The sequence below is a fragment of the Micromys minutus genome, assembly GCF_963924665.1.
Source record: "Micromys minutus genome assembly, chromosome: 8".
In the NCBI taxonomy this organism is placed as follows: Eukaryota; Metazoa; Chordata; class Mammalia; order Rodentia; family Muridae; genus Micromys; species Micromys minutus.
In genome coordinates this window covers 59,017,392-59,040,965 of record NC_137977.1, presented here as the reverse complement: position 1 = coordinate 59,040,965, position 23,574 = coordinate 59,017,392, and the positions used below count along the sequence as shown (strand labels likewise).

The following is a 23,574-nucleotide window of genomic DNA, read 5'->3' as shown; positions in this document are numbered from 1 at the left end:
TTCACTGGAGCCTTTGACATTGATGGAAGAAACCACTTATCAGAAACTGATACACTTCACGTCTATAGGGCATGTTTGCTTTTTCTTTGTTTTTGAAATTAAAGGAGCAGACCTTCAATATACAAACTACAACACCGTTTCCCCTCATAGCAGAACAGGCAACTGAAGACAGAAGCTCAGTATGTGACTTTTGAAGGGGAACTAAGTAAGTAGCATTTTTCAATACATTTTCATGTTTGACCTTCACTCTTTCTAACCTCTCCAACGTGGGGGTCAGGGAGGAAGGAGCATAAAGCATTTGGAGGGCTTAATCTAAAGACCTCAGTTTAGAGGTAAAGAATCAAAACCCAGTGAGGTCAACTCACATATTCAAGGTCACAGGCTATAACTGGCAGTTTCTACTCCAATCAAGAACTGGGGGGACCGACCCTCTTACAGGGACACTGGGGCTAGAAAACAGGCAAAGCAAAAATGAGGCCTTCAATGACCCCTGTATGCTGGGGTCCTTGCACATTGGCCAGTGTCCTATCAAGTACAACCAAATCACATATGTACAGCAGGAGCTAGAGGCTGGAATCAAGGGCTGTACTTTCTGGACCAGTCCTGTGTGTGTCTGCCTTATGCCTCAATACCTCAGTGAAGAAATACAGACACTGAAGAAGCCAGTCTTCCCGGCTTGGGACAAATATTTGTAAACCTTATATTTTCAAGAGAAATGAAATCTGAATTAACTCAGTCCTGAAACTCAGCCTGTATTTCCCTAAGATCTCCTTGCATGTTTTTCTACGTGAATCATAGCCTCTTAGAACTGGAGGGGATATTATAAAAGTCAAATCCATCTGGGTAAAAATAAAAAGCTTATATATTTAGAGTTGTTTAGACACTGAAAACAGCTGGAGAGAGAGGGGGGAAAACTGCTTCTGTGGCTAATTCTGCAGAGGCTGGTGAGGAGCAGAGGCAGACTTCTCCCTCATAAAGCTAGGCCCTCCACAGAGCAATGTTTACACAACTTCCCCATCCCGTAAGGACCCACACACCATGAGGCTTGAACTAATCTTCACTCTAGCTTTGACTGCCTGTCTCTTTAACCCTGGAAACTACTCCCTACAGCCAAAAAGCCAGTCTACCAGTGACTTCCAACCCAGTACCCTCTCTCAAAAAACAGTCTGCCCACTTCCTCCCACACTGGACTCCTTTCTTCAGCCACCTTATGGGCCGTCTTTGAGACTTATGGAAGGCAGGTTAGTCAGCAATATTTTTGATACATCAGCTTTATCCAGCACATAAAGCCAAAAGCCTCTATTCATTTGCTCACTTGCATTCATTAATTCACTGAGTTCCTTGGAAGGCAAATGTCTTCCTTTTGGACCAGTACGATTAGGAGGCGTAGGAAAGACACAGGGGACAAAGGAACTACCTTGTGCGGGGATCATTCTAACCCCTGAAGATGCACCTGTCAACTAAATAGACACTGCCCTGTGCCTCATTAGCCTTGGTTTAACATTTATGTATGGGTCCCCACTGTTCCTCAGAAAGTCTAAACACCGCAAGTAGTATGCAAGCCAATTCCTGCTCCCAGCCCCAGTACCCCAGCTTCGCCACAGCTTCCCAAGCGTCCCTCCATGTCACATTTGAACCCCTTCTGGTTGCCCGAGTCCACGCCGCTTTCTCATGATCTTAGACACTGCTCCACTATCCATGAAGAGGCTTCTCTGCCTCATTACCTTGTCTGTACCTTCTGACACAGGGCTCTTTCAGAGTCCTTAAGTAGGCTGTCAGCACTCTGCAAACATCCCTTCCCTTATAGACTGACTGTGCCTCACAGGCGAGAAGCTTTCTATGACGTGTCCACCCCTGGTCTCTCTACGTCTGGCACAGCCCCCAAGCTACAATCACCAACATACTGTCTAAGGAAGTCAGTAAACAGTTACATTGTCAAATCCTTGGATCCTATGAGGTAGCCACAGGCTAAAAACGTCACCAACACGAGTCAGTAAAAAACACAGCATATACCATGACTAAGGCTGTGCCACAGCCCCATACCCACGTGCCCTCTTCCCCACTTACAGAACATTCCAGTAATGAACACAGATCTCTATCCCAGAAGGCCAATATTAATAAGTATGGGGGTCTGAGGTTTTTGTTTGGTTGGTTTAAGTTTTGCTTTCGACATTTATTTAGTGTGTGTGTGTGTGTGTGTGTGTGTGTGTGTGTGTGTGTGTGTGTGTACACATATATAGAAGCTAGAGAACAGCCTGCAGGAATCAGTCCTTTTCTTTTACAATGTGGGGAATCAAATGTGTCATCAGGGTGGACAGCAAGTGCTTTCACTCCCTGAGCCATCTCAGAAGCCCTTGGTTTGTTTTTAAAGGCAGCTCCTAGGAGTCTTTTCTATTCTCCTGGATGTCAGCCTTGGATGCTGCATCTTAGACATCTTTAGGTTTCTCTCGATGTAGTTTGGAGAGACCCTGGTCTGCTCTTAACCCCTAGGCTCAGTTTTGTTTTTGTGTATCTCATTTCTTCACCATCCTCATAGTTGAAATCAGCTCCAAAAACTAAACATGCCAGAGCTCTAAGCCCAGTTTACAGTGAGCATGTTGGTTCAAAGTTCTAAGAATTGTAGTCACACTGTGGCTCACTGACTGTTCTGACAACAGTGGAACAGAGCCACTCAGCTCCCTCCCAGATCCTCAAACAACTATTAGAGGATCAACCGGAGGTGCTTTGAGCCATTCTGGGTCTCAGAGCCATCATTAGGAGTACAAATTCCAAGGATCATAACTGAAAGACTAAGTTTTTAGCCGTCTGTGGAAATGCATAGCTTTTGATGTAAAACAGATCTCGATTTAAATATAGGCTGCAACACAGTGTGTTTGGGTGTTTCATCACATATAAAATTAAGTAGCCGCCAACACATTGTTTTGCAAATAAAGTAGGCGAGAAAGATGCTTGGTTCTAGTGAAAATGTAATAGATGTTTGTTACTCTTAATCTAAGACTTTTTTTGTAAGATTCTAAGCAGAAGAAGAATCATACTGCATCAGAGAATCCTTTGGGGTTCAGGAATAAGTATCTTGCTTTCAAAGGCTGTGTGGGTCAGCTTTCTCATCTGGCTACTTTGAAATGGTGATAATCTGTCCACTATCCCTGGGGCAGACTCAGCCCAAATGCCACTACCTCCTGGGTGCAAACACCCTCAGCCTGCCTTCCAGCTGCATAATGTGCCAAACCACGACCCAGAGAACATACATCCCAGAGAGTATCACTTGACTCTGGCCTAAGACAGCTGGGGCATGGTGAATGTAGTCACTGGCATTGTGAGTTACATCAGAAGTCCTGAGTCCTCATATAGCTGGTCTCTAGAGCACAGCTCCTCAGTGGAAGACCAGCACATCACATGGCTCTTTGATTTACTAGGCTCCATGGAAACCACGGCCTGCCACCCTGCGCCAGCCAGGTTCCATGAGTCTCCCAGAGGTGGTGAGCAAAAACAATGAGAGCCACCTGCCGGCTCACACAGCACAAGCCTCTTCACAGAACTTCGTGTACCGCCTTAGGTATTTAAGGGCTTCACCCACGAGGGCACTCTGCACAGTGTCTGAGAATATTCCAGGATACAGCAGACACTCAGGGCATTCTGCTGATGCTAAAGCAGATGAAAGGTAGAGGCTATAGAGGTGCCCCGGTGGTTAAGAGCATGCACTAGCCTTGCAGGGACCCAAGTCGGGTTCCCGGGACTCCATAAGTTACCACACCCTCTTCTGGCTCCATGGATACCTGCGCTCACATACATGTACCCACTCACAGACTCAAGTGCTTTAAAAGGAAAGTCTTTTGGAGAAGCTGGAAGGTGCGGGGTGTCCTTGTGAAAACGAAGTCCCTCTGCTCCAGGCAGATGTAATGAGGAGGAGAACAGCGTCCTACCGTTTTCCTTGCAGAATTTAACACCTCTACACACTGGAGGGAGTTATAAGACAAATCTGCAATGACCAGCTAGTCATGGTGAAGAGTGACAACCGGAGTCCTGACATCATGTACTTGGCACACTGCTCTGAGCCACGCTGAGAGGTGATTGGTTCTCAGACCACAGAGAGGCTGCGTGAGCCAATACACCTGCCCAAGGCAAGCCATGAAGTTGTATTTAACTTTGGAACACAGGAAGACTGAAATATCCATCTCCTACATTCTTAAGATGGATGCTTAGGATATTAATGCTGTTGTAATGACAGTAAATGATTTGGTTGCTAGAAACTTGAATTTCTACTTCATTCCTTAACATCACTGACTTGTCCTAGTATTTTAGAGGCAATGGAACTTGCGTGTACAATAGAGTGCAGAAGGCAGAAAGACAGATGTGAAAAGCCTGTGAGAGGCACAGTGCTGCTGATGGTGAAGAATTTCACCATCACACACACACTCACAAGTGTGTGAAACATGCTTTGTATTTACAATTTTTATTCTGTTAAATAAGATTTTGGTATATTATTTTGGCTTATTTAGAATAATTGTAAATTATGTGGGGGAGCTGCTAAGCAAGGCTTCACTGTTTACTTGCTCTGTATAACTGTCCATTTGGAACCACTGAACAATTGACAAATATGTCTCCAGTGTGTTTATGTATATGCTCTTGATGATTAAATCATACAAATATTAAAAAATATCAATAAAGGCCAAGGACAATCAATGTGTTTTAAATATTTATGCTGCAAAACTAGAAATCGAAGCAATTGAATAGTGTCATGCTAGAAACTGCCTCAGTTCCTCATCAGTATTGGTGAGCCTGAATCCACCATTAAGTAAGTGTTCGACTTCCTTAAGAAAATCACAGGAGCTTTCCAGCCTCCGCCTCGGACCCTGCAGCTGCTGCGATGTTGATGCCTAAGAAGAATTGGATTGCCATCTACGAATTCCTTCTTCAGAAAGGAGTGATGGTTGCCAAAAAAGTGTCCACATGCCCAAACACTCCATTCTGGCAGACAAGAATGTGCCCAGCCTTCATGTCATGAAGGCCATGCAGTCTCTCAAGTCTTGAGACTATGTAAAGGAGCAGTTTGTCTGGAGACATTTCTACTAGTATATTACAAATGAGGGCATCCAGTATCTCCAAGATTACCCATACCTACCTCCGGAGATCATGCCTGACCTCTGTGCCGCAGCCGTCCCGAGACTGGCAGGCCTGGGCCCAACGGTCCAGAGGGTAAGCGGCCTGCAAGATTCACAAGAGGGGAGGCAGACAGAGACACCTACAGAAGGAGGGCTGTGCCCCCTGGAGCTGACAATATAGCTGTGGCTGTGGCTGGCTCAGCAACTGAATTCTAGTTTAGAGGCGCCTTTGGTCGTGGACATGGTCAGCTACCTCAGTGAAATTGGAGATTAAGTTGTATTGAATAAACATTAAAAAAAAAAGAAAATCATAGGAAACCAATCTAAAACTACTGTTGGTGATACATTTATGCAGATTTCATGCCAAAGGCGTTGTCTCGTTGTCAAGGATTCATATAGCAAGTAATGCCGGTTCCTAAGCAAGTCTTTATAAGAATATTGACGTCCTGTGATATGATTAACCACCTAGGTTAAATTCCAATGAACCCAATAAGATCACTCTGCACATTTGTACTGTCTATTCTAATTTCTTAAGAGCTAGGGCCATGCTAATGTTATTGGTACAGGCCTGTGATCCCGTCTAGTTGAGAGATGGGAGATTGTGCATTTAAGACCTTCCTGAGCTGCAGGACGAGTGAAAGGCCAGTCTCAGTAACTTAGTGAGACTTTGTCTTTTAAAGAAGGGAGTTAGTTAGGGAATGTAATGCAGTGGTAGAAGGACCTTCTTCTGTAAAAACACAGGGTTCCAAGTGTTAGGAACTCAATAGTGGCTTTCAAGCCAGGATACTGGGAAGGATATATTTTGTCTATTTACAGGAGAAGCATCTGTTTTCCTTCTAAAAATAAAACCAGGCAAGCCTGTGAGATGAGACTTCAGTAATAGCTTGTACCCAAAATTAACAGGGCCCTGACTCCCTAAGCCCAGGAGCCTCTGATTAGATCTCTGTCACCAACATAATACCCTATCTTACAGACATGTATGATCAGCCTGCACAGTAAGTTATCAGTGAGGCCAGGACGCTGTGTGAATTCCCACCAGACAGCTGAACCTCCAGGTCTCCACAGTTTACCGCTCAGAGCTCATGCATCACACATCTGAACATCTGCATGTCTACATGAATGGCAGAGCAGTCACTAGCCCTAAGAAAGAAAAAGGACTCTTCCCAAGGGGAAAGGAGGACAGCATGGTCACCTCTCATTCTAGATATCCCTGTACTTGACCCTTTTAAAGCCTACCAGATCTGCTTGTGACTTTTTCTTAAAGCTTATCTAAAATAATAATAATAATAATAATAATAATAATAATAATAATAATAACCTGAGCCACAAACATCTCCTCGGCACACACTAGAGTTGCCTTCTTTCGTTTTCAAATTTTAAATACTTGAGGAAGAGTGGTGTGACTGTTAAGTGGTAAAAGTTATCATAGGCTCACCTGCACACGGCAGAGCCAATGGTCATACAAGGCAAAGTCCAAAGAGAAAGGGCATAAACCAGCCCCAGTAGGAGCACCGCATTTCTATTCCCCAGAAACATCTAACCAAGTTCACATTTGCTGTGATCTGGGACCACGAAGAGGGAATTGAATACAATATGCTGACTAAGCAAAAAATGCAGACGAATAATCCATTAGCTTGTTCAACAAGCACTCCCAACTGGGACAGCCAGACCCAGAAGGGGGAGGGCTTGGCATTAGTCATAACTGTAAGGGCTGATCAAATCCCTGGGATGAATTAAGGTAGTGTACGTAAGCTCGCTTCTCTAAAAGTCCTCTAAAGTTTGTCAATTCTCACTTATCCAGTACAGTTCTGATCTTCCTGACCTTGTCTATTGTGTAGTATACAGTGACCAAGCCAGAGCCCAAAAACCCATTGTCCTCTGCTCCTGATAAGAAAGTTGTAGGCATGAAGATGTACTTTAGATCAGGCAAGCCTTCATCCCAACTTCAGTTCTTCTAATGAGTCAACTCAGACTAACCTGAAAAATTGACTTGTTTTGCACATTTATATGGAGTAGTGTATATTAAGTGTGTAACATGGGGAGCCCATCCCTAAATAGTGGCTACAACCCCTCAGGGAGGAAACTGTCTCACAACACCACATTCTGTGCCTACATAGAAAGAAGCCAATATTGCCAAATGTCTAAATCTCTTCCATTGTGGGTTTATTTAAAATATAGCTCTTTACCAGAGCGTATGTAACTTTCATCAAAATTATTACTATCATCTCTTCAAGTATAGACAGGATTCTAAGGAGCTGCATGAGAATGAATTCAGTAAGGGTTCAACTTGGTAGTCTGTAAAATTGCCTCATCCTCACTACTTCAGGTTTAAAATCCTAAGGTCTGAACATCCATAACACTTTGGCCTCCTCCCAGCAGTTTGTGTCCACATTCATTAAAGAGTCCAACTGCTCCCTAACTCGGAGAGGAGTCATTCACTTGCTCCACCAGGCACTCCCAACAAGCATAACGAAGCATTTCATTCTACTTCTTTCACTAGAGAATATCCCCAGTGTGCTCACATAAGACTGAGCAAGTATCCTTGACCCCATCAGGAAAGCGAGACTACCTCCACCCAGCTGATGAAGGCTACCAACCTCTGAGCACTAAGCAATTCTCGGTAAGCACAAACCGAGGTGCAGAAAATAATGCACCCCACGGTCACCAGGGCTCCTCCAGCACACGTTCATGTGGTCAGAGTGTCAAGACCCTTCACACGGATTGTGCAAATGAAGGACACTAAGACTCTCAGCCTCTTCCTGCTGCAAGATACTAAGGAAAAAAAAAAAAAACTCAGTACCTCTTATGGTCCTGCACAGGACACTCTAGCGATCTGCCATGCTTTAAGTGGGAACCACAGCCTAAGAAGTAAAAATCTCGATTACAACTCAACTCACGGGATCCAGATCAGTAGATTCCAGAAGGAACATGAGCTTTAAAACCACATGCTCCTATACAGCATCAGCTGCCAGGGGACCTTGACCACCTTCATGCTTGGCACAAACTCTTGCCCAGCCATTTGCTGAACAAAGAATAAAGCCAGTTGTTTCATGGCCTCAGCTCTGGCCACTTTGGTGTGTTCAAGTGGCCTGTTCTAGGAAAGCATTTTCACACCGTCGCTCAGCTTTTGACCTGGTAACAAGAGCCAGAGACTGTGGCTCAACCTTGACACCTTTTCCCAGGACCTCGCTAAACCCAGTCACCACACCAAGTTCCAAACTTCTACCCTTTATGTGCATTTGAAAGCCCTTCTATTGCCCAATGATACTGTCACACCACTGCCAACACAGCAGCCAGTGTCAGCCTTACCTAAGTCACGGCGATCCCTCCTCGACCGGTCTCTGCCCCACCCCCCTCCCCTCTTCTCACAATGTGCCAGTATAATGATTAAATCATGTTGGATTTAATCATCTCCACCCACATTAAAGTCAACAGTGGATTTCCTCTCAACATAGGATGAAATACGAACTCATCTCAACAGAAAAGCACATGTGATATGATGCCGGCCTACACCCCATCCTTACACTATTATTTATAACAGCCCCACCCTTCTGATCTTTTTAATCTTCCAAGTTGACAGGCTCTTTTCTGCCCGAGCCTTAAGCACTGACTTCTCTCCCTACTCGAGCCATTTCTCTTGCCAAAACCAACCAAACCCTTTCCCTCACAAGCTTCTTCATACTCAGAGGTTGCCACTGATATCAAATAAGTATGCCTTTTAATTTTATATCATACTGTTCTTGTTCACTATACATGTCCATAAAACTGATTATCTCCTACTAATCTGTGGAATGGCAAAGTGTTTGCCCTTCACTAAACAACTATAGGAGATGAGAAATCAAGTCCTTTGGTCACAGTGACTAATACAGAACAGAGTGGGGTCTTAAAAAGAACTTAGGAATTTATCTTTCACATTCTGTTATTCACTCAGAACTCAGTGGTACTCCATAGGTCCATGAGGGAAATTTTATTATATATAACAGAAATGATATGATGTTGTCATTTCAAAGAAGTCAGAGCACAGAAAAAATACAAATATGGTAGAGATGGAAACATGAGCCATTTAGTTGGAACATTGCTTGCTAGCATGAAAGGGTTCCATATGTAGTGAGTTCACGGTCATCCATAAACATGTTGTATTTGCTTCATACAGCATCTTCTTGGGATCACACATTAAATGCATAAATGGTGGCTGGCATGTTACAGAAAAATAGTAATAGAGAAGGAGGGAATATGAAAATCCCTGATCCCTTAAATATTCTCACATGAACATTGCTCAGAACTTCTGAACCTTTACCAAGGCCTGCCCTTCCGCACATCAGCACCTCGGCTTCACAAGTGAAACTCCATTCCCTACTTTGCGAAGCTGTCTAGACATTTCACCTGCTTTTCTATCTTCACTGGCAAAGCTTCTTTTGACCATTAAGAACCACGATCGTTGCATCAATTTCTAGCTGATGATCTCACAGACTTACAATTCCATTATGTGACATATTCATACACGGAGAACCACAGAGTCCACAACCTGGAACTACCTGTGAAGAGCCCTCAAATCACCTGTCAAAAGCCTCATCTTTTAAAGGGAAACAGACAGACCCAGGAGAATGTTAGCAAAGTGGGAGCCCATGAATGAGAACGCCAAAGTGAGAGTTTTTCTTCCCTGCTCCTGATCTAAGAACTTCCCGGTGACTGTCCGTTCTCAAAAAGTTATCAGAAACCTGGAACATGAACAAGTTTGCCAATCCCCCAGTGTCTAGGTCAGAGTGATAGTGGGTGTGATGGCCACAGAATCCCTGCCTTGTTTGTCGCTATCACTGTGAGTGGACATTTCCAAGGGAGAACTGGCTACACAAAGCACTGTAAGCCCTACAGCTTCCCTCAAGCATGAAAACTAAGAGCCATGAGAAGCAAAGGTTTGAATTCAATGTGCTGGGAAACTCACAAACTAGTAGGACAGGTTGGTCCACAGTTGCCAACCATTCTAAAGAAAAAACTGGACCCTAGGACCACAGTCAGCATCCCAGTCACCTCGTCAAACCAAACCACAGCGAATCCTGGGCAGGTCTCCTTTCAGCCCTATGGGAATCATATCCAAAGAAGTGAATTTCACTTTGGTTATAAGACACAATCTCAAACTGACCAGGACATTTCCTACCTGCTGGACACTTCCAACCTAGCTCCCGAAGGTCCTATGCAGGCTGCTGGTGGAGAAGAGATCAACGGTTTTACCCTGTTTTTGGACTCTGCATGCTCCAATACTAACCTGCCAGGCTAGATGGACCCACTGCTGCAATAGTGACTGACTTCTGACTAGAGAACAGATCCACAGGAGGGAATTTCATGTTTGAACCCAAATAGTTCAAAAAGCCCATGGCTGGGAAGGTCATGGGTTTAGCGTAGAACCTGCTATTTTCCTATTTTGTTAAAAAGGGCACGTTGCCAAACTGCCTTCTAAATATGTCCATACCTGTCATAGACCTGGGCCACTCTTTTACAATGGGCAGCCGTCAATGCACACAATCAGTAAGGTGCTGGGGAGATGAAACAATCGTTCACTCTAACTGGAACATCTTTATCAAAGAGACAAAGGGTTGGCCTGGAAGATGCCATCTTCCGGACATGACCTATCTATCACTGTGGTGAATTCACAGCAGCCTATTTGTTTACACAAGATCAAGCCAGCCAAACTTCCAACATACATGGGGGAGATGCTCTCCAGTCCCTAACCCTTAAAGAGGTGCTACTGGCAGTTGTAAGGTGCTGGAAGAGAGAGGATCTACTTCCAGGAGGACAAATCATTCTCTTTTGATGGTGTGGTAGATTTTTCCCATCCTCCAATTTATGGCCCCATATCCATTCAATGGGGGCAGCATTAACTAGGGCTACTAGATTATTAGAAGGGGGAAGACGGGCCATGAAGTTGGGAGGGGTATCTTCTATGGGAAGATATAGGGGAATTTGAAAGAGTACATGGGAGGGAATACATTTCATCATATACATGAGTAAAATTTAATAAAGATTTTTTAAAAGATGTACATTTGTATTAACTGATGTTCCTTTCTCCGTTGTATCCAGATATTGTCAAGGAATAAATTCTTTCTCTACCTTCTGCCTCTGATGAGGACCCCAACTCCTACAGAAGGTCTCTCATACACACCAACTCCTGATGTTATCAAAGAGCTTTCAAATGGTCATTATCTTCCTTTGCCTTCAAACCTGGCTTCTTGGGCTGGACAACTTAAAACCCAGAACACTCAAACTGAAAGACAGTCCACATCACTCCAATGGACCACCAAAGCAAGGCCGTAGGCACCCCAATGTCCTCAGCCACATAAGGTAAGGTCTGACCTTTATATGACCACAGACAGTGTGGGAAAGAAGCAAGCATGCATGATTCCCCTCACAGGTGGGACCATGTGACAACCTGCACAGACCACCTGTGTCACTACTTCCCAGGTAAGAAGAAACATCAGGCCGGAACTTCAGTCCTCACGCTGCCCTGTAGAAGTCTGCACCCACATCGTGTGGCATTGAAACCAGAATCCAATGTAAGCATAAAAGATTAACCTTGGCTGAAGGTGAAGAGTGCCATCCAAGGTTAATCTCCTCTAACGTGCAATTTAGGAGATGAGGAAGCCACTCAGAGTGGCTGCCATCTACAGAGACTTCAGCAACTGCCTGATCTAAAGGCACAAAGGGCTTTAGCATGAAAGTATTGAAAGACATATACAGCACCTTTCTTTACAGAAATACGGGAGACGAGGGTTCTCCAACTACTACAAACCAGCTAATACTTTCATAGTTTTTCATTCTCCAAAACAATAGTCAATCTCCTCAGAAATATGACGGTTAACATTAGTTGCCAACATGAAGGTATCTACAGTCACCTAGGAGAGAAGTCTCTGGGTATGTCTGTGAGAGACAAGCCGGATGAGGTTAATAGAGTTGAGAGGACCTCCTCTAGCTGCAAGTGTGCAAGTCCCAGACTGCATGAAAGGGAGAAACCTACCCGAGCACAGATATTCACTGTTCTCTGTTCCCTGGACACAGACATATTTGTGACCAGATGCCTCAAGAGCCTTCTGCCCTGATGGACTGCGGCTCATGAGCCAATCAAATAAGGCCTTGCTTCCCTTAACCTGATCTCATCAGGAGATTTTATCACAGCAAAAAGTACCTAAGACATAGGACCATCTCAGAAAAGGGCAGAGCCTGGTTGCATGTGGTCCTAGGGACAAGATGCTCAGTGGGCACTTGTCTGGGGAAGGGTTGAAGGCTACTCTGTAAATCTGTTCCCTTGTGGAGTTCTGCCACAGTTCAAGGCACTACTGAGCCATCTGAAAGCAGATCAGCAGGTTCCGTAGGAATCTCTGATAACAACTTTCACCTACTAATCTTAGCTGTGACCTCAGTGAGGGCAAATACAAATATCTTATATATATATATATATATATATATATATATATATATATATATATATATATATATATATATTCATTCAATTCTTTTTTTAAAAGAATTATTTTTTGTATATGAGTACACTGTAGCTATCAGGCACACCAGAAGAGGGCATCGGATTCCATTATAGATTGTTGTAAGCCACCATGTAGTTGCTGGGAATTGAACTCAGGACCTCTGGAAGAACAGTCAATGCTCTAACCACTGAGCCATCTCCCCAGCCCCAGCAAATACAAATCTTAATCTGGCAACAGAGAAATCACTGGCTATTAACTCTGCCTGCTGCAGTAGATTCGATTCCCATGAGCTCAAGTCTCTGCAAACAACATTCTCCAATGCTCATCTCCAAATACCAACCCTGGCACCCTGAACCCATTCTCTTCCCGGGGTGACCACTGCTTGCATTACAGCTTCCCAACTGTCATTCTATCCTGGCCACCCAAAAGTAATCTTTCATTTGTATCCCTTTTGAAGTACAAGATTTACTTTTGGGGATATACCCTGAAGCCCTTTGTGGAACTCACAATCTGGCTAAGGAAAAGAGATTAACAGTAAATAATAATGAAACTTTCTCCCCATAAAAACAGTGCCTGGGAAACATTAACAAGACCTAGGTTCCATTAAAGAAAAAAAGCTGGAATAAAGCCCCACATATTCCTAAACACTGTATTAGGTGACCAGACACAGAAGGAAGGAAAAGGATGTCCACCTGGGGTCTTCAGAATACCACAGACTGCTCTCACCTCAGTCTGCCTCCTCAAAACAAAACAAAATAAACAGCTCACAAGAAGTGCATATGTTACACCCTGCCAGATACAACCCTGCTGCTGCTGTTTCCCTGTGAGAGACATCAGTGGGACATCAGTGACTCCTAGAAAGTATCCTTAGAAACAACCAAGTTCTAGACTGAGTCCCAGTATAGATTAACAGGAAGCTAAACCAAGTGGCCCAGGGTCCTAAACACTGGGCGACACAATTCTTGGGGGTTGGAGGGGAGGAAGAATGTCATTTGCTACCCATGAAAGGGAGTCAGCAGCATGAAAGGAGATGAAAGCATGGGGAGAACTTTCTAGAAGAAAAATAGCATCCATCTCTATTTAAGAAGTCAAAGATGCCTTAATCAGGAAATAGGAGGCCAGGGAAGCCAGCCACAGGCAAGGCTGGCAGCTTTTTGCTAAACTGGTTTGGCAGTTTGTTTTGTTTTCTCTTTTAAGTTTATGGAAATGACTGCGTAGGCACCTGCCACATAGCTCCAGACAGCCAATGGCTGCTCCCTCCACAATGTTACTCAGCAGAAAGCAGCCAATGGAAGCTCTGGCACAGAGACTATTTTTCATTGAAAATAAAATTCATACAATACATTCTGATCACAGTTTTCCCTACTTCAGCTCCTCCCAGATCTTCACCTCTCTACCCACCCAACTCCACACCCTTTTTTTCTCTTTTAGAAAACAAATAGGCAAGCATAAAACCATAACACACATACAAACCCATAAAAACACAAAACCAGAAGCCATAATATATAAGCAAAAGATCAGAAAGACCAAAATTAATAATAATAATAATAATAATAATAATAATAATAAATGTCCAAGCAAAGCAATGGGACAAGTAGTCTACAAAAATATCATTGTGTCCATTTTGTGTTGGCCCTCTACTGCTTGGCATGGTGCTTCCCTTAAGAGTGATTAATATACCGAGTGAGATCCCATTGGAGAAAACCTTTGGGAGAAAGCTTATTGGACAGGGATGAGAGTGTGTGTCTACTTCACCTTCCCTATTGAACTCTCTAGGGCTTGAACCTATGCAGGTTCTCTGTACATGATGTCATGATCTCTGAGTTCACATGTGTCAGCACTGTTGTGTCTGGAAGATACTGTTTCCTTGCCATTATCCATCCCCCTCTAGCTCTTACCCTCTTTTTCTGCCTCCTCTTCAGAATGGTTCCCTGAGCCTTGAGGGGAGGGGTTTAATGAAGAAATCCCATTTAGAACATTAGTATTCCAAACTTCTCACATTCTGCACAGCTGCATAGACCGGTTGTGGGTCTGTGTTAGCTCATCTGCTACAAGAGAAAGCATCTCTGATAGTGTCTAGGCCAGACACTCATCTATGGACACAGCAGAATGCCATTAGAACTCAGTTTAGTGCCGTGTTATTTTAGCAGAAGACTAGCATTTAGGTTTTCCCTAGGCCCGTGGCCTATCAGTTCTAGCTACCCAAGTGGTATCACACAGATACCATCTCATGGGACTTACATCCAACCAGAAAGAAGTTGGTATTTCTACAACATTTGTGTCACTACTGCACAACATGTCCTGTCACAGAGTTTGTAGCTGGGTTGGTGGTTAATTTTCTTTTCACATGGTGGAGAGTACCCTCTAGTACCAAAAATACTAGTTGGCAGAAGTAAAGGCTCTAGTTAGGCACCATCTCAACTTCTCTGTGTTCAATGAGATATATAAATATCATCTTTAGCAACAGGGCCTTAGCATCAGTTTAAACAGAGCAGCCAATAGCCTACTAAGGGTCAATTAAGGGGTCATATGGAAGCTAACTACTGTAGGAGCTTCTTAAAATATAGAAATATAGGCAAGAAATCTAAGTGGAGTTGCACAGTAACACGAGAAACAATAATCCAACTAGACATCTTTCACCAAGCAAAATGCCAAAAGCCAGGAATGGGTAACATCTAGTTGAGTTGTTGGCTAAAAAGGACCCCACTGAAACTCCCAAACAGCTCAAGGAGACTTTCAAATCCCTGCAGTCTATAGAGAAAGGGCTTCTTCTGAGACTAATCAGGTTCTAAAATGTGTCCAGCATCAGTGGTGTAAGGAAATCAATGTTCAGAACTCTCAGCCTTCCCTCCTTCCCTACCAGAGCGGAGTCCTGCCAAATGTGAGCATATGGAGGGAGCATTGTGGCCACTCGGCACGGGAATCCCATAGACATTAGTAGTGCAATCAGGAGACTCGGCCTTGAAAGTACACATTCTCTCTATATACAACTGCCTCAGGGAGCAGAGAAAATACCATTCTAAGGCTAAGAAACCCCTGGCACTTTCTAAAGGCCAATCACATTAACTCCCATCATCTCCTCAGGGCGTTGGTCCTTGGTGCCCTAAGATCCAGACATCCACCATTCATGTAGAGTGTGTTTGGGCACCTCAGTGCGGTATTGGGCAAGCTTCCTGAGGCAACACCATCTGTGACCGACCCAGAAGTGCTCACAACACCCCAGTGCACCAACCGAGTCTTTTTGCTGCATAAGCTGCAGGGCTGGCACTGCGCAACCCCATCTGAGTCCTGACAGGACAGCCTCTCCCATTCTCAGGTTCCACCCGTAGCATCCAGCAGTGAAGCAATGCACCCCGGAAAGAGCCTTCCTCTCGCACTAGATGCGAGCTCGTGTCTTGTGTGCCAACAGTGTTTTGAACAGTGCTCATGCAATTGTAGCTAATGAAAATGGCTCTGTGGAATGCAGAGCAGTCAGCAGACCGTGGCGAATGAACTGCTATCAAAGCTGTCAGCTTTCCAAGACACAAGATGGTTCAAGACTTTGTACGGACAGTGAATGAAAAGCCCAGCCAGCTACAATTTCCTTTTCTCCCCAGACCTTCTCACACCTCCCCAAAGGGAAGTGATGAACAGAACCTGTGCAGTGCAGAGTACAGACTCACTTCTGGCTGGTTTCTTTCCTGCCTTATACTCCTCCGGGAGGTGGAAAAGCAGGGGTGCCATTTGTATTTGGCGTTCCCTTTCGTGATGACAGTGACCCAGCCCTGTAGCCTTCATGAGCAAGATCTTTTGCTTTTCCAACCTGCCACATTAGTCAGAGAAGGGGAAACCCCTGGCAACAGCTCAGGCAGAAACCAAGCACAGCTCTCCTGGGGAACACAAGCTTCATTTCTCCAATATCCAATTTCCTGACGGTCAGGACCCACCAGCAGCCCGGGTGCTAGATACTGTGGGAAACTCTCTGCACTGCTTTCCTGATAGCCCTGAGTGCCTTTCTAACAAAGGCAGAGTCACAGGGCTCTCCAGAGCCTCCTAAAAGTAAATTAGGCAGAAACAGCTTCATTCAGCTGAGACTGGGCACATCTCACAAGCCAGCATTTGCAAGCTGCAGCGGGAGGACCAAGTGCTCTACAAAGTCAGCCCCACTGTGCGCTGCCTCGGACCTCAGGACTCCAGCCTGAACCACTGCATAGGAGAGAGAGGAACTCTGCTCTAACTTGCTCTGAAATCCCAAGCAGTTGGCATGAACTGATATCTGGGTCTACAGTCTACAAAATGTGCATTTTAGCTATGTAGGCAGAAACAGAGTCCATTTAAAGAAAATGCAGCCATAAGGCAGCAGGCGGCGGGACAGGCAGAAGGTGGCGGGCCGTCTTGCCTCCCAGTAATCTGTCTTCTCCCGGTGTCTCTTCTGCAGAAGGAGCACCATGTCCGCGGAAGTCCCCGAGGCAGCGTCGGTGGAGGAGCGAAAGGAAACGGAAGATAAAGTAACTAGTCCAGAGAAAGCTGAAGAAGCAACGTTAAAAGCAAGGTATCCTCATTTGGGACAAAAGCCTGGTGGTTCTGATTTTTTAAGGAAAAGATTGCAGAAAGGGCAAACGTATTTTGATCCTGGGGACTACAATATGGCAAAAGCAAAGATGAAGAACAAGCAGCTTCCTGCTGCAGCCCCGGATAAGACAGAGGTCACTGGTGACCACATTCCCACTCCACAGGACCTCCCTCAGCGGAAACCATCCCTGGCTGCTAGCAAGCTGGCTGGCTGATTAAAAGAGCTGAACTGCAAAAAAAAAAAAAAAAAAAAAAAAAAAAAAAAAAAAAAGAGAGAGAGAGAGAAAGAAAGAAAGAAAAGAAAAGAAAATGGCAAGTATTTCTAAAAAAAAGAAAGAAAGAAAAACAGCTCAAGTCATTAGAAGTATGATATTAAAAACTAAAGAAAATTTAAGGAAATTTGAATGTCCCTTATCTGCTTGAAGCTATAGCATGGATTCCTATGCTCATACAATACAGGATGCAAAGGGCAAAGCCAGCCTGCATAGACCTTCCAGTCTACCCTGCGAACTCAGCCAGCAAGGGGAGACAGTCTCAGTATGTCGTCCTAGCAGGCAGGCCTCTAACTTTTTGAATAGACCAGGCTGGCCTCAAACTTGTGGCAATCCCCTACCTCTGCCTCCCAAGTGCTGCATTTGCAGGTGTGCACCACTGTACTTAGCAAGGTGGTATTATTCCTGACAGGGTGACCAGTCACTCATTTCAGGCCTCAGATATGCCTCTTAAGCATATGCCATAGTCTCAAATAGGCAGTAGTCTCAAAGCAAGCAGTAGAGTCTGGCTCGAGGAGCCCCACAGTAGTACACAGCTGCACACCCCACCTGCTCTGCTGAAACACAAGGGAAACACCACACAACAGAGCTATCGAACAGCTATGTCTGTTCAGGGAGGAATTCCCCTACCCTCTCATGATCATAATGTAAGGAACTCGTGAGCTACACCTCTTGTGGAATTATATTTAATAAAAATGGCAAGGTCTTCATATTACCATGACTTTTTAAAATTGAGTTTTTAATCAAGAGAGGAGACAGGAGCATTCATTCCTGATGGAACTGAACCTAGGGTAAGATGTGGAGACTGGGGGGGTGTCTCTCTGGTGATGACATTACCACCAGACAGCCTGCTTCATAGGAATTCTCCACATTCTCTCTGTCAAGGGCTTGTAGCTCAATCAGATGCTGGGAGATATCTGCACTGTGCTGAACACGGTATCAACCTTGCAGAGGGACAGACAGACAGAGGCTGGGTCTGGAAATGTATAGACTCAGAAAGGTAATTAGCTGCCAACACAGGAAGGTAGATGCATTTGCCAAGGTGCCACACATAAATAACCCATCTAGAGCTGCATATGTAACCAGTGGTACAATATTTACCAGCAAAATAACATCCTGGCTAAAGATCCAGAGCAGCCCAATTCTCCTTCCCCACACCCTAGTTACCAATACTTAAGCACAAAAAAGTGGTTCTAGAGGCCTTTCCTCCACCCTAAGGTTCAGATGCTATGGACAACCAACTACACAAACACGTGTCTTTGTTGTCTTCCTGTGATCTGTTACCTGAGGAATCATAGCAGAACAAACGGGTGAGGCTCTTTATATTGCTGTCCTGGTCTCCGTGGCTTCCTAGGAGTGCCTCTTAGCCTTGGGATACGCAGCCACATACATTATAGGCCATCCTCTAACTGCGGGACAAGGGGGCTTCCTGAGCGTGTACAAATTCTCCCTCAGAAATACCAGAGCTCATGTTACTTTCTGAAATCGCCACAGCTAGTGCTTTAGGAGGTGTTTTGTGTGCACATGCCTTGCTTTTTAGTTACATCTTTAACAAGGTAGGCAGAGGCAATTTAATGTTTAAATGTCGATCTTAAAAAGAAAACACCTAACTTGATACATCAATCATTGGCTAGTATAGTTTTCTTAAAGAACCTTCTCTAGGTGTTTTGGAATGTTTAGAAATTGTGAGCTCAGTAGACGTGTTGGCACACACCTGTAATACCTGTACTCAGGAGGCTGAGACAGGAGAGACCAAAGTTTGAGCTACATAATGTGATTCTGACCCCAAACCAATGTGTGTGTGTTTGTCTATAATAAGCATATGCATATATATGTTGTGTGTATATATGTGTATATATTCATACATATAAATATATGTATTTATGTGTGTATGTCTGCATGTATTGCCCATGCTAATTACAAAGTACATAAAATAAGTTTCAATCTTCTTCCCTCCTACCTACCACCAAAAGAAAGCACTTCACAGTTTGGAGTCTGGATCTTCTGAGATTTGCCAACAGAATAGAAACATCTGTAATCTCAGCACCCAGGAGTCTGAGGGTAAAGGAGCAAGGGTTCTAGGGCAACCTGAGCTACATCGAGAGAACAAGACCATTTCTCAAAGGAAGAGAATGGGAAGGTAGGTAGGGCACTTGCCTAGCACATATAAAGTCCTGGGTTCAAGCCCTCACACTACTCCTTCACCCACATGTACATACATCATCAGGAAACCATAGCCAGGATGTGACGGGGCTGTGATTCATTCATGCCTCGAGGAAGCAAGGAACTGGCTGTTTTTTTTTTCCCATACCTTTAATGTAACCAAGCATGTGCTGTTTTACTTTCGGCAGATCACAGGTTTAGCTATCAGATTTTACTGCATTTGGAAAGGACTGTTGGTCCTGAACACATACGCTGAATCGATGGTTCCAACCTTTTAAGTGAACAGTAAATATGTCAAGGAAGTTTTAAAGAGCACACTCACTGGGAAGGATATTCAAGACCCACAAAGCTAACTCCATCCCAGAAGCTTATTTTCAATGATTTCCATCCTGGTGAGCATGTATGCTCCTGCTGAGAGAAGGCTCTAACAGTGCTTAAACAGAGACAGAAGAACCTCCTGCATTGCTGTGTGGTGCCACACTTGTCTCTAGATATCAGTGTACAATGTAGGGGCTGGGGAGATGAAATCAGCAGACCAGTGCCTTGCCCCTGCACAAGGACCTAAGTTTGAACCCCAGAAGCCATGTCATGTGGCTAACCACAACTGCCCTTAGCTCTAGTTCCAGGGAATCTTATACTCCTGGCCTCCTTAGACACCAGTCTTACATGCATAAATCATACACATCATTTAAAATTATGTATGTGTGTATACATGTACAAATACACATATGTATAAAATTTGGAAACCAAGTATTATTAAGCACACCGTTGTGAAGCAATGCGCCAGATGCCTTCACATGGATATACTGTATATTCCTAAGTCCCAAACTCAACCTTTCTTGCCACCCCGCCCTGAGAAGAGGCAGCTTAAGGTACACAGTGGTCACCACAAAGGACTCCCAGCAGCTGCTCCCATTCATCTTTGTCATTTCTACACTCTGCTCCACCTCAGAAAACTCCTGCCCCTCAGCCCAAAAATGATTGAGCAACTGGTCAACCTCTAGATTCTCAATTTACAACAGATGAAAAGTACGACAGAGAAGGCAAATGGCTTTGAAAATCCGGACTGCCTTGTTCTGTGAAAGGGCATAGGGACACTTTGTCTCTGCCTTTCACCATCCAAATCCAATTGACCGTCCAAGTCATATCTCTTCAGGAGGCCCTGTTGCCCTGCTTCGCGGCTACCCTGGCCGAGACAGGCAATGAACCCAAGCAAGAGATGATCTCTCCTAAGCCTAGGGCTCCCTGCATCCTTGTTTAAAGCAATATATATAACAGGAATGTTCAAGCCCTCGGAATAAATGAAGTCAAGCACATCTGCAACTTGGCCCCATGGGTGAGGCAAAAATCTACTTGCCTATCATTTGTAGAAATCTATGTATTCAGCACAAAGGCCACTGCTGCCCTGGGGGCTTACAGTCCGGGTTAAGAAACAACACTGCGATAAAATATACCATTAGAGAGTTGTTAAGTTTCACATAGGGCCCAACTTCTACGGTGTTTATATTGCACTTATAGAATTGCCGCATGAGGCCTTGGCTGGTTTTGTTAATTCTAAATTATTCAGCACTGCACTGATAGATTGCTAATTAAAATACTAACCCCTAGGGCACAGGCCCAGCTAAGAAAGGTCCTGTTGGCTTCATTACTCCCTCTCAGCATCCTGGGCAGATCTTCGTTTGCTTCTCTCCTCTCCAACTGCCACAACACACCCAGCATACAAGGCCCTTCACGGCCTAACATTAACTGGGCTACAGAAGAAGGCAAACCTGTAAGGTCCCTTTCAGGTGGCTTGGGAACCCAGAAAAGAAAGAATATTTGTAATGCATTTCATATAAGCAGATTGTCTTTTCCTGGGATACACCTTAATTCCTTCTGCTTCTTGAGTTTCAGGAAACAACAACAACAACAACCACCTCAGCAGCAGCTATCCTGCCTCCCCCTTCGTCCCCCCTCCCAGCTCAGCAGCAGCCCCACCCCACCCACAGCACTCCAAAGTTACCCCTTTGAGGCATCAATACCAAATGGCAGTGTCTCCTGGACCCCAGAAGAACACCACCACTCCTGCAGCAGAGAGAACATGGTACCACAATGTCTAACCCAGCTCTTGTTCAGCTACCTTGCTATCTTACTTGAGTCTTAGTCCAAACAGCCAGACCTCAAAGTTTAGACAGTTTTAAAAGATGACCTATAGTTCAAAAGCGTACAATACCTACACAAACACACCACGGAACTTCCAAAGACTCGGATCTGTGTAACACTCAAACTGGAAAAATCCCAGAAGCCCCTTTTGACACCGCCCCCTTCTAACGTGAAAACCATCACTCTGGGATATCTGTTTCTGTGAAGTCAGAGAGGTGAGGAAGCAAAGGCAGCAGACAGTGATTGATGAGTCTGCATTTAGCCCAGAGCCTCCTGAGGACCAGAGGACAGGACAGGTAGAGAAACCTAGCTAACACATCTTAAACAAGTGGCCAGAGTTACCAATAACAACAGAGACAAGTTAGACCTAACATGCCACCCCGTAGTTTGCAGCAGTCACATGACTCAAGTGGCGAGCCTAACACTGACTGGGCTATAATCTTTGCAACTATCCAGGCCACAGATGCTGAGGAAACACCCAGGCAAAGCCTAGAACATAAGAAGCTAGTAGATGTAACCCACAATCCTGGCTTGAGTCCTTTTTACCAGGGATGCTACGGATGTTGACAAGCCTTAAACACAATTCAGACAGGTGACAATTTCTAGATGATTCCTGTACATAAACTTTTCTGTACATTTGAGAGAAACTGAAGCACTTGGTGTCTCAGAGAGAAAACTGTTCGATTAATTATTACTTTGTGTATGCTAAAGACTGAACCTAGGACCTCATGCACCTCTGAGCCACATCCCCAAACACTCGCCAGCAAGAGGGCGTTTAAAAGGCAGACTTCACTCTTCACCACTGCCTGGAAACCTGAGATAAGGCGTGTAACAAGGAGTGAGCCTGCAGCAGCAGCACCACCACCACCAGCAGCAGCACCACCACCATCAGGAGCACCACCATCAGGAGCACCACCATCAGAAGCACCACCAGCAGCAGCACCACCAGCAGCAGCACCACCACCATCAGGAGCACCACCATCAGGAGCACCACCATCAGAAGCACCACCATCAGGAGCACCACCATCAGGAGCACCACCATCAGGAGCACCACCATCAGCAGCACCACCAGCAGCAGCAGCACCACCATCAGGAGCACCACCATCAGGAGCACCACCAGCAGCAGCACCACCAGCAGCAGCAGCACCACCATCAGGAGCACCACCATCAGGAGCACCACCATCAGGAGCACCACCATCAGCAGCACCACCATCAGGAGCACCACCATCAGCAGCACCACCATCAGCAGCACCACCACCACCAGCACCACCACCACCAGCACCACCACCACCAGCACCACCACCACCAGCACCACCACCAGCAGCACCAGCAGCAGCACCACCAGCAGCACCACCCCAGGCTATGGGCCTGCACACTGGCCCAGACTGCCTACTTCAGAAGGATGTTTAAAAAGGGGGTGAGGGGAACCATTCTTGGATAGTTTATCATTGTAAGGCAGCGAATTCTCAACCTGTAGGTCTTGACCCCAGGGAAGTCAAATGACCCCTTCACCCTTGGTGAGATACCTACCCTAAGACCATCAGAAAACATGGCTGTTTAACATTATGCTTCATAACAGTAGCAAAATTATGAAGTTGCAATGAGAATAGTTTTGTGGTTGGAGAGTCATTGTAACGTGAGGAACTGTATTGAAGGGTTGTAGCCTCAGGAAGTTGAGTTCCCCTGCTGTAGGGGAAGTTTCTGTTCCTCATGGTCACAGCAATCCTATCTCAGTATATTTGATGGAAGACTGCCACCCCATTCCTATTATCCTTCTACTATTGTCACCACAAAAAGCAACTCCAGAGATTTAACAAAAACATTCCCCTCTCAGAGACATGATGGCACGGCCCTGAAGATCCGAGAGCT

General features: G+C 44.9%; 2 protein-coding genes and 1 pseudogene across 4 annotated transcripts in view; 2 read left to right on the top strand and 1 right to left on the bottom strand.

Annotated features, from left to right (window-relative positions):
• MYO5B (myosin VB) overlaps positions 1-23,574 on the bottom strand; it is a 288,648-nt gene that overhangs the window by 243,681 nt on the left and 21,393 nt on the right. The gene's annotated exons all lie outside the window — the stretch shown is intronic.
• Positions 4,868-5,363, top strand: LOC308423475 (small ribosomal subunit protein eS10-like; annotated as a pseudogene). The gene has a single exon. The product of its transcript is annotated as a small ribosomal subunit protein eS10-like (transcript).
• Positions 16,999-17,343, top strand: LOC308423213 (cAMP-regulated phosphoprotein 19-like; the record flags this gene model as incomplete). The annotated part of the gene is made up of 1 exon (XM_080919870.1): positions 16,999-17,343. The coding sequence occupies exon 1, from the start codon at positions 17,005-17,007 to the stop codon at positions 17,341-17,343; it is 339 nt and encodes a 112-aa protein (XP_080775996.1). The 5' UTR covers positions 16,999-17,004.